Source organism: Monodon monoceros, unplaced genomic scaffold (assembly GCF_005190385.1).
Source record: "Monodon monoceros isolate NGI ecotype Baffin Bay Population unplaced genomic scaffold, NGI_Narwhal_1 Super_Scaffold_13, whole genome shotgun sequence".
Taxonomy (NCBI): Eukaryota; Metazoa; Chordata; class Mammalia; order Artiodactyla; family Monodontidae; genus Monodon; species Monodon monoceros.
In genome coordinates, this window is record NW_021703769.1 from 70,661,675 (window position 1) to 70,672,946 (window position 11,272).

The window sequence follows — 11,272 nt, forward strand, 5'->3', positions numbered from 1 at the left end:
GATACTTTATCTTCTTTTATTTCTGCTCTTTTTTTTCTTTTGCTCTCTGTATTGTCTCCTTCTTGAGTTTGTTTGTTTGCTTTGACTTCTTTCAAGTTGGAGGCTTGCCTCAAATATCTGGTGATCCTTGCCTGCTCATATTTGAGAATGAGGCATTAAAAAGAACGTGCTTGAGTGAAGCTTTTTAACTGGGAGGCTTCCCAGTACAGGGATTTTCACCGGGGACTCCCTAAATGTTTGTATTTATAGGTCTTTTTTCTGGGCAGGTTTATATTCTCCAGAGGAGTATATTCCACCTGCGCCAGGCAGGGGCGGTATAAGCTTCCTGGACAGTGTTTCTAATAGCTAAGCTGAGGGAGGGGGCTGGACAATCTCATTTTTGTCTTTATTCTTGTTTTTGGTGAGGCTCCCTGTCCTCTGCTCTGCCTGGTGCCCCTGACTTTACAATATTTTTTAAATTCACATTTTCCAGAAAACAAACCTCCATTTACCTACACAGGTGCGAGGCAGTCACCTGGTTGTATGACACAGGGGAGAAGATTGAGAACTGCAAAGATCTAATTGCCCTGTGCATAAATTTTTAACCAGTATCTCCGTTTTCATCCCCACCCTTTGACCCCACCTTCCTTAGGACATTCGGAGCGTATCTCCTTGCTTCCTGTTAGTGTTCCCCAGCTCTGAAGGCATTTATACTTCGCCTTCCTCTGTTCTTCTAAGTCAGTTACCCCTCTTCCACCCACTTTCCATGTTCCAAGATTTGTTGACACCTTTCTTTACCTATTTCCTCTCCCACCCCCTAGTCCTTGGGATTTATGCCTGTTCTCGAGTCCTTTACTGTCAACGCTAAATGTATCAGTTGGTTCATTTTATAAGACTGTTAAAGAATCAGAATTCCAAGGATACAAACATTAGCCAGAAGAATTTTTCAACAAAATCCTCTTTATTTCATTAGAAATCACTTTATTGATTAAATCACCAGGAATTTTCAACACAAGAATTTAACATCTTAATGTCCACCAAGGCCTGGGCTCTGGGGCTTGCTCTGCCTCTCCCAGTCCTTAAAGGGGTTTAGAGGGAGAGACGTCATTAACAGAGACCAAGTAAGGTGGTTGGAGGTCCTCCTTTCCCAGTCATGGGACAAGCTGCTCAATTCTTGTCCAGAGTAGGAAAGAGCCAGTATTTCAGAGTAATCTAATAAGAATTTGACATTGCATTTTAATCTCCCTTAACAATTTAGATTTATCAACAGTACTGGTCCAAACTTATTTGCTTCTGATCTGTTTTTCTTTTTGCAACTTATTTTTGGTGTCTATGTAATTTTAAATAATCTCACTCCCTGGGCAGAAATCAATGAACCCTGTGCTGAGAAAAATCTCTCAAACCTGAGTAGCCTCATCTTGCTCTTGGAAAGAGGAAACAGAGGGTTTTCTGCTCTTTTTCCACTCGAGAGATTAGCAAACCTACCCCCCGAAAGTCCAAAATGTTACTTCTGGCCTTGGAATGTGCAGCTTTTGATGGGCTGATTCAAATCACCTACAAAGGGCAGCTGGAACTATTATGCAGGCAGCCTTCTTTGGAAATTTCCTAAAATCGACTCTTGAGAATTGTCCATGATTCTGTACAAAGGCTCTACAGTCCAAACAACTTCCCCTATTCCGTCTCACAAGCTAGGCTCAGAGGAGGTACTGGAATTCTCAGGAGCAAGAGCAGTAGCAGAGGCTCCTCGAGGCAGGACCTCGATAACTCGAGGCTTGTCAATGATCCGGGCTGTCCGGTTTCCCTTTTCCACAATGCCGACGATCCAGGCTTGGTGGCCCTCTCCATACTTTGAAGATTTGATTTCCGAACAAAAGCGAGCTGCCTGTTCTCTTGGCAGACAAATCAGTAACCCCCCAGAAGTTTCTGCTGAGGTTCCTTGAAGGAGCCCGAACCGCCCACTGGCCTTGCTGATGGCAGCCATCTTGGCAATGATTGGCAGATTATGAATGACAAAGGACACCTCATTTCTTTGCTGTTTTGCAAGGTTCTGGGAGTGACCCAGAATGCCAAAGCCCGTTATATCTGTGGCTGCATGGGCATTAAACGTGTGCATTAATCCAGCAGCAATTCTATTTAGGGTAGCCATGTTGAACATGGCTTCCTGATAGGCCAGCTCTACCTCTTCTCTGGAGACCACCATCTTTATTTTATTCCATCTTTCAGGATTATCCAGCCATTGGTGGGCATTGACAGCAACTTGGGTTCCTAAGGGTTTGGTTAACACAAGCACATCCCCAACAACAGCACTGTCAGGCATTATGAATTCATTTGGTTGACACACCACAGTGGCAACTCCACCGACGATAATCCAAGGGTTTACCACCGTTTGCCCACCAGTCACTGCAGTCCCTCCTTCCTCTGCAGCATCCCGAAAGCCTTTGATCATGAGTGGTGTTATCTTTTCTCGTTCCTCCTCAGTCATACTCTGGCTGACGCTGAGTAGCATCAACATGTTGTCACATTCAGTAATGCCCATGGCGTAGAGATCACTCAGCACGTTGGCACAAGCTATGCGCCCCATCATGTAGGGATCTTCCACCAAGGGGTAAAAGAAGTCGGTGGTCTGCACCAGGGACAGGCCCCCGTGCCTCAGGGGTATGACGCACGAGTCCATCCCAATGCCGAGGGTTGGTAAGGTCGGGCTGGGTTCCGCCCTAACCGGCAGGCCGGCTTCCTGGGCCGTCTCTTCATGGCCTCCGACCAGGCCCCGGCCCGGCGGAGGCCGCACCTCCGGCCGCGTCAGTCCCGCCAGGAGTTTGAGCAGCGTCTCCTGCGGGACCTTGCAGCCTCAGCCCTTCATGCCGGAGAAGCCGGTCAGCCGCCAGCTCGGGCTGAGGCCCAACGCCTGGGGCTCGAAGGGCCGGTAGCTCGAGAAGCCCCGGCCTAGAGGCAAGCCTGTCGGGCCCGAGGAGCCTTCCCCCGCCGCCACCGCCGCCATCGCCTCTCCGCCGGCGCCCGTCGCCGCGGCTTCCGCCATCACGCCTGCCCGGCAGGGAGGGGAAAAGAGGAGAGAGGAGCAGAGGTCCTTTTTACTTTCCACTCCAGTTATTAAGGAGTAACAGTCAGATATTACCGCAGAGCGCCTCCCCGGCACGACTCGCGCAGCCTGACTGCCGCCTCCCCACGCGCTCCTGGCCGTCCGGGGGGAGGAGCCGCCGGCATCCCTTATTTATATCCCTTGTGATTGACAGCCATACCAGCCAATGATCACTTTGCCCTCGAGAGGCGGGCTTCCTTTGGTCTAAAAGATGTATTACTAACTAATCAACCACCAGCTTGGGAAATTGACCTCGGAGAGATTACAGAACAAATACCTTGGTTCATTTCCCTTGATGTAATTTAAATGATCTCTTGGGAGTGGCTGGCGGAGCTCTGTTTCCCTAGAGGCAGTTTACCAAATCCAGCATTTTCTAAGACGAGGGCAGTTGGGTCACTTGGCAAACCTCAAGCCGGTCAGAATTGTCCAAGATAGCGCGCATGATCAATCCAGGGTAGGAAAATAGCCCAGGGAAAAATCGGAAAGGGTAGTGAGAAATTAATTATTAAGTTACTACCATTATATAAGCAAGCCGCAGCATCAAAATAATGAAATATTAACATGGACTTTAAAGCATTTAAGACTCCAAGTCCAGACATCTGCATGGGTTCTGGTGCTGTTTCCACTACTAACTGCCTGTGCCAGTCATTTTCCCTCTCCCGTGCATCAGCTGACTCATCTGAACAACAAAGTAGCTTACCTAGGTCTATTCTATTCCAAAGTTTCTATCTCTTTAAGTTAATATATATGAGAATCTGTGATGTATTCATGAAGGGCAGTTTGCCAATATCCATTAAAATTATAACTGTGTTAAATACCTTTGACCCAGCAGTTCCAGTTCCAGAACTTTATCCTTTAGATGTACTCACCTATGTGAGTGGGAAATAATAGTTATTTACTGCTGTGCTATAAACATACAGGAACAACTTAAATGTTTATCAATTATGATTAAAATAGTGATACATTTATATAATAGACTATCAGGCAACTGTAAAAAAGGATGAGGGCTTCCCTGGTGGCGCAGTGGTTGAGAGTCCGCCTGCCGATGCAGGGGACACAGGTTCATGCCCCGGTCTGGGAAGATCCCACATGCCGCGGAGCGGCTGGGCCCATGAGCCACGGCCGCTGAGCCTGCGCGTCCGGAGCCTGTGCTCCGCAACGGGAGAGGCCACGACAGTGAGAGGCCCGCGTACCGCAAAAAAAAAAAAAAAAAAGAATGAGAAAACATCGATGTGATTATCCTGATAGTAGTTACAGTTCTAATAGGCAGGATTCTAAATACTTTACATATATTCACTAATTTAATTCTCATAAAGACCTTATACTAATAATTACATAAGTAATAAGTAATTTTGATTGCCTCTGGGGAGAGAATGAGGTGGTTAGGGGACAGGAGATTTTTTCATTGTATTGTCTTTTTGTTCTTTTAACATTGGAACTCAAAATAATTTTTTTAAACATTTGAATGTAATGCGTACTTGAAAAATAAGTAACTGCCTATGGGAGTATAAATTGGTGCAAACGTTTTGGAAAAAAGTTTGGCCTTAACTGATAAAGTTGGACACATGCAAACCCATGAAATTCCACCCATAGGACATGTCCTGGAGAAAACTCCTGCACGTGTGCCCCAGATGATATGTTCAAGAATGGCTGTAAGAGCTCTGGAGATGTTTGCACGACAATGTAAATGTACTTAACACTACTGAACTGTACACTTAAAAGTGGTTAAGATGGTAAATTTTATGTTATGTGTGTTTTACCACAATCACAAATATAAAAAATAGAGTAGATAATTATAGATAGTATAGTTCATTATTACATTTGGTTTTTATTACTGCACAATACGGTATTAAGTCCTGGAGTGAATTGGAAGGAACCAGAACGTTAGAATTAGACCGAGTTGCAATCTTGGCTCTCCTAATGACCTTAGGCTAATTGTCTAACCTCTAGGGACCTCAGTTTCATTGCCTAAAAAAAAATAGTCCTTTCACCTGAAGATAATAATACATATCAAATAAGAATGTTAGGAGAATTAAATTTTTAAAATGTGTGTAAATCTCCTAACGCAGTTCCTGGCTGATGGTAAACTCAAAATAAATGATAGGACCTACTATCATACAGCACTGATAATGTGGGTGTAGGAACTGGACTTTAAATTCACAAAACTTATAACATCTTCAAAAGTTTTTTATAAAAACAAATTCATTTATCTCCCAAAGGAAAAAGAAGAGCTATAATGGTAAAACACTGGAAATGATCCAAATGTCTGTTAGCAGGGGAGTGCACAAATAATCACACAATGGAATATTATTTATTTGTAAAAATGAGATATAGGCATCATCAACATGAATAATCTCAAAAACAAAATGTTGGCAGTAAGAAGCGAGCTATAGAAAACATAAACTAAGATGCCATTTATAAATAAGCAATAATATATCACTGAGATGCATAAATGATAAAAACTCTTTTAAAAGGTAAGAGAATGAATGATTAACAAAATTTAACATAGGAGTTACTTCTGGGGAAGTGTATATAAGGGGACTTCTGAGCTATGTTAAATTCTGTTCCTTGGGCTGGGTGGTAGTTACATAGGTACTCCTTAAACCATACACATATATTTCCCCATGCTTTTTGTAAGTAAACTATATTTCAACATTTTAAAAAGAAGGAAGTATGCTGTATTTCAGAATTTTAAATAAATGATATACTAAAAAAGCAATAGATGTGGAAGCAAAGGACTTCTGGGTTTTGTCTGATCTCTGGGTGTGCTATCAATGAGCTGTCTGGCCTTAAGGAAGTTATATAACCTCTCTACACCCTAGTTTCCACTTCTGTAAAATGAGGGTCATCATCTCTGCTTTGGATCGTATGAAAATCTCATCCACGAAAAGTTCTTTGCAAAACGTTCAGCATATTGTACATGTGAAGGATTCTCTTATCATTAAGGGAAAAACAAAAGCATTCCATTTCATCTGTAGTCACCTTTTCTGGGTTAAAAAGTGGCTAGGTCAGGTGCCCCTGGTTATATGTTCTCTTAGTTCTTTGGACTTTTCCTTCTCAGTATTTAGTGCAATTGTAATTCTTTATTCACGTGATTACACGACTATCTGTTCCACTAGTCTGTAAGCTCCACAGAGCAGGGGCTGCTCTGTTTCGTCCACCCTAGCACTTTACATGGCAATAACATTTGTTGAATGAATACATCATTTTATACAATACAGTTTGCTGAGCACATATAATGAGCCATATGATGGTGCTGAGCATTTTACATTTATTTATCTCCTCATTTCCTCCTCAGAGCAGCCCCAGGAAATTGGCTTTCTTAACTCCATTTTACAGATGCAGAAACTGAGGTCCCTGATAGGTTAGGAGTCTTGCACAGAGTCACCAGCTGGGAATCAACCTAGTGAGAACTGTAAACCCAAGTCTGTCTGACTGGAAGGCTGGTGCTCTACCCCTCATTCCAGGGGTCCCCTTGATAATACTAACAACCCTTACCACGCCCCTCAAGGAAGCAGGACTCTTTTGGGGGAAGATTTGCATCCATATCCCTCCCTGTCACTTCTACCTGGGAGCAATGTTCACCCGGGCCAGTGCAAAAAAAGTCATGAATTTGCCTTGGCCAGTGACCAACCTACTGGGCCAGAACGACGGGTTCACGTGCCTTTGTGCAGGCCATCCACCCGGGTGGATCATGAGCTTTCGAAAGTATCCTTTTTATCTTCTTCTTATTTTTCCACTGAGAGATTCATTGAACTACATTTACCATTTGGGTCAAAGACTGCAAAGGTAAAAACCTGGAGGTGGGGTTGGGAGAGCAGGCAAAGGAGAAGAAAGAGGGGTTTTAAAGAATAAGAGAATCTGAGGTATAGTTGATTTACAATATATTAGTTTCAAGTGTACAGCATTGTGATTCAAAACTTTCATAGATTTACTCCATTTAAAGTTATTTTATGGACTTCCTTGGTGGTGCAGTGGCTAAGACTCGGTGCTCCCAATGCAGGGGTCCCAGGTTCAATCCCTGGTCGAGGAGCTAGATCCTTCATGCATGCTGCAACTAAGAGTCCACATGCCGCAACTAAAGATCCTGCACGCCACTACAAATATCCAGTGTGCCACAACTAAGGCCCGGTGCAGCCAAAATAAATAAATATTTAAAAAAATAAAGTTATTATAAAATATTGGCTGTATTCCCTGTGCTGTACAATACATCCTGTAGCTTACTTATTTTATACATAGTAGTTTGTACCTCTTAATCCCCTACTCCTATCTCACCCCTCACCCACCCCCATTTGATTTTCACATACAACAAGAGCCTTGGGGCTTTTTTCCATTATGATAATCATTCAGAATTATAACACTGCACTTTAGGGTTCAGTACACTTTTTTGGGGAGGGGGCCTGCCCCACACCTCGAGGCATGTGGGATCTTAGTTCCCCGACCAGGGAAAGAACCTGCGCCCCCTGCAGTGGAAGCACAGAGTCCTAACAACTGGACCACCAGGGAATTCCTGAAAATATACATTTAGTGCATTTTCAGTACACTGAAAATACTTCAGTAGGCTCAGTACACTCTCCATTAAAATTTTTTCTTGTTACAAAATCACTGTCTTGTCATTGTAGAAAAATCACAAAATGCAACTTAGTAAAAAGGAAAAAAGTTAAAACCACTTGAAATCCCTCCTCCCAGAGAGAATTGCTATTGAACCTTAGTGGAGCAGAGCTAAGTTTAGACATTTTTCTTTCCATGCTATATGGAGGGCCACCACCTCACAATGGGCCCCAGGGGGCGCCCAGCCATTCCCTCCAGGCTGTACGGAGCGACATAGTGTGTGCTCTGTGTATTATATACACTTTTTTTTTTTTTTAAACAAAAATGGGATCATCCCATTTATTTCTAGTAAGAAATAAAATAATGGCTGAAAAATATCTGGCATGTAATAGATGCTGGAGACTCTCCCTGGGTTCATTCACAAAAATGTATAGAAGACCTCCTTTGTGCTAGCCACTGCACTGGATATTGGAGCTATATCAGTGGACACAACAGACAGCAATCCCTGTCCTCATGGAGCTGACATGTTAGTGAAGAGAGGGATAGCACTAGATAAGAGCAATCCTTTGTTGGTTAGGGATAGATATTAAGGAGAAAAAATAAAGTCTGGAGAGAAGGAGGTAAGAATTCTTGCATGTGAGTGTGTATTGTATGATTGTGGTCAGGGAAGGCCTCACTGAGAAGGTGACTTTGAAATAAAGACCTGACTGAAGAGAGGAATAAGGATGCAGGTATTTGGGAAAGAGTGTTTCAGGCAGAGAGACTGGCAAGTTCAAAGGTCCTGGGGCAGGAAGGAGTGTGCCTGGGGTGGTTTAGGAACAACAAGGGGGTCAGGGTGACTGCTGCATAGTGAGTAGGGAGTGTTAAAGGAAATGAAGTCAGACAGATGTGGCACAGGGTAGGGAGGAGGTAGCACAGGACAGAGTGCTTCACAGGTCATTGTAGGAGTGACATAATCTAACTTTGTTATGGTTTTTAGTCTGCAGTCAAACCCCAAAGGTCCAAAACTTTTCCCATCGGCCTGAGCCCCCACCGCTCTGGCCTGACACCCAGGTCAGTGTCCCCATTGGTGGTCCCTGCCTTGGACCTGACCCAGGCCAGGTTCAGCCCTAGTTCCCAACTCCCACCTCTCCTGGACGTGCCTCATGGGATTTTTAGCAACAGGCTCTGCCTCAGAAGACTTGAGAAATGACACTCATGGCCACAGCTCTCACACTGTTAACCACCTTCCACCATCCCAAATGCCAGGAAGTTTCATCTTTGTGTCTGGGGCAAATGTGAGAAACCCTAGTGAGTGAACTCCTGCCATAAGACCTAGAGAGAGAAAGAGACTTGGGGTGAGGGCAGAACTCAGGGAATGGAGGATTCTGAGACAGAGATAGAGATCACCAGAGCGGCTTTGAAGATGAGGAGGGAGGGAGTCATGTGATCATCTGGGGAAACAGCATTCCAAACAGAGAAACACCCAGAGCAAAGGCCCTGATGCGATGGCGAAAGAGTAAGGAGGCCAGTGGCTGGGCAAGAGAAGGGCAGGAAGAGGTGATGTCAGAGGGGCAATGAAAGGCCTGATATGCAGGGCCTGTGGGCCACTATAAGGCCTTTAGCTCTGGCTCTGGGTGAGGTAGGAGCCATTGGAGGGTTTAGACTGGAGGACTGACATGATGACTCTGCCTAAGGTAAGGGCAGATGGGCTCGGGAGGTGGAATCATAGGGACAGTGAGAAGGCTCCTGCAAAAACCCAGGAGAGAGACAATGGTGGTTTGCACCAGTGGCTACAGTGAAGATGGTAAGAGGCAGTCAGAGTCAGGGTATTTTTTGAAACCAGCAGATTTCCTGATGGCTTGAGTGCAAGATCTGATGGGTCATGTGGAGGATTTTTGGACTTTTTCTCCTAATAGAAAGAGGAAGCCACAAGATTAGTTTTGAGCAGGGGGATGACATGGTTGCCTTTGTGTTTTTGAGAGATCACTCTGGCTGCTAGGTTGAAAAGAGACTGGAGGGGAAGAATTCTGCAGAGGATGGTGAGGGATGGTGGTGGCTTGGACTAGAGGGAAGAAGGTGGAGGGGTTGGACGGAGGACAGCACAGCTCTCCCTGCCTCCAGGCCTTTGCAAGGCTGCTCTCAATCACCCAAAAGCCCTTTATGGCCAACAAACACTATTATCTTCAAGACTCCAGGAAGTCCCCCCACTGTGATCCCTCAGCTCTGTGATTTCCTCTGTTCTAGCATTTATCATGCTAGGTTTTCTCTGACATCTGTGAGCTTCTCACAGGTGGAATCACACCTCACTAGCCTCTAGAAGCCCGAGGCCCAGCACCAGGTCTGGCACAGAGAAGGCCTTAGAGAGCGTTGGTTGAATGAATAAATGAAAAGAATCTGAAGGAGGAAATAGATCAACACCCTGATATTCAGAGCTCACCAAAGCATTGCAAATCCTTTATTAGTGCTGTTGTTGTTCTCTGATTATGAAAGTAATATGTGCTCTTTACAAAAAAAAAAAAAAATTACAGACATAACAATCATAGCATGAAAGATCCCCCAAACCTTATCCTCTATATTCTAGAAATAACTCAAGACATCTCTAGAATTTAGAAATAACTATGCAGAGTTCAGTCATTATCCTCCCCCTAATTTGTTTTATATATACACGAAAAAACGAAATGTTTAAGAGACAGAGAGATGGGAGAGAGAGAAGCTGAGAAAGATAGACTTCCTGCCTAGCAGACAAATAAGATGTAACACACACTGCTCTGTAACTTGCTTTTTTTCTACCATGACAATCTTTCTATGCTAGTATATGTAAATCTACCGTATTTTGATAAAGGCTGAATAGTATTGTATAAAATCGATTTGTTTAATCGATATAACCAAATTCTTATTATGTTGGAGATTTAATTTATTTTCTTCCTTTTTTAAAAAAAAATTTAAAGATTTCCTTGAATATCCCTGTTGTATTTATTTTGAGACACCAGATTTTAGGAGGGTAGTTGACACGTGTTCCTCCTAGGATAGTCAGAGGACTTGAGACTGTTTTATGGGGAATATTAGACATAACTGAGGATGTTCAGCCTGGAAGAGAGAAGACTAAGGGTTGACATGAGCCATATCCAAATTGCTGAGGGGTTTCCTGGTGGGAAGGTGAAAAGATTAGTCCTAGGCATTTCCACAGGGCAGAACCAAGTCTAAAGCATGGAAGTCACAGGAAGGCAAATTGGCGTGTAATACAAGAAAGCATTTTCCTACAGGCAGAGACACCGGAGACACAATGGATCTCTTTGAGAAGTCATGAGCATCCCAGCTCTGGAGGTGTGTGAGCGGGGCCTGGTTGAAGATTTAGTGGGAGGTAATACATAAGGGACTTGTGTGAGACGAGGGAGGGTTGAATTCAGGAGAATTCAGGAGATCTTTCATATCTGAAATTGTTTTTACTACACTTCTAGTGGAAACTATCATAAAGGATGGCATGGAGAAGTTGGCATGAAGCCTCAGAGAAAGGCTCACGGGCCCAGCTGCTCCGCAGCATGTGGGATCTTCCCGGACCAGGGCATGAACCCGTGTCCCCTGCATCGGCAGGTGGACTCTCAACCACTGCGCCACCAGGGAAGCCCAAATTTATTTATTTTAAAGCCTTAGAGAAGATCTTGG

At 44.1% G+C, this 11,272-nt stretch overlaps 1 protein-coding gene across 1 annotated transcript; it reads right to left on the reverse strand.

The window, feature by feature from the left end:
- Window positions 1-919: 919 nt before the first annotated feature.
- On the reverse strand, window positions 920-3,174 carry SEPHS2 (selenophosphate synthetase 2). The gene has a single exon (XM_029222238.1). It carries the CDS (start codon window positions 3,014-3,016, stop codon window positions 1,661-1,663), a length of 1,356 nt encoding a protein of 451 aa, XP_029078071.1. The 5' UTR covers window positions 3,017-3,174; the 3' UTR covers window positions 920-1,660.
- Between the last annotated feature and the right edge of the window lie 8,098 nt (window positions 3,175-11,272).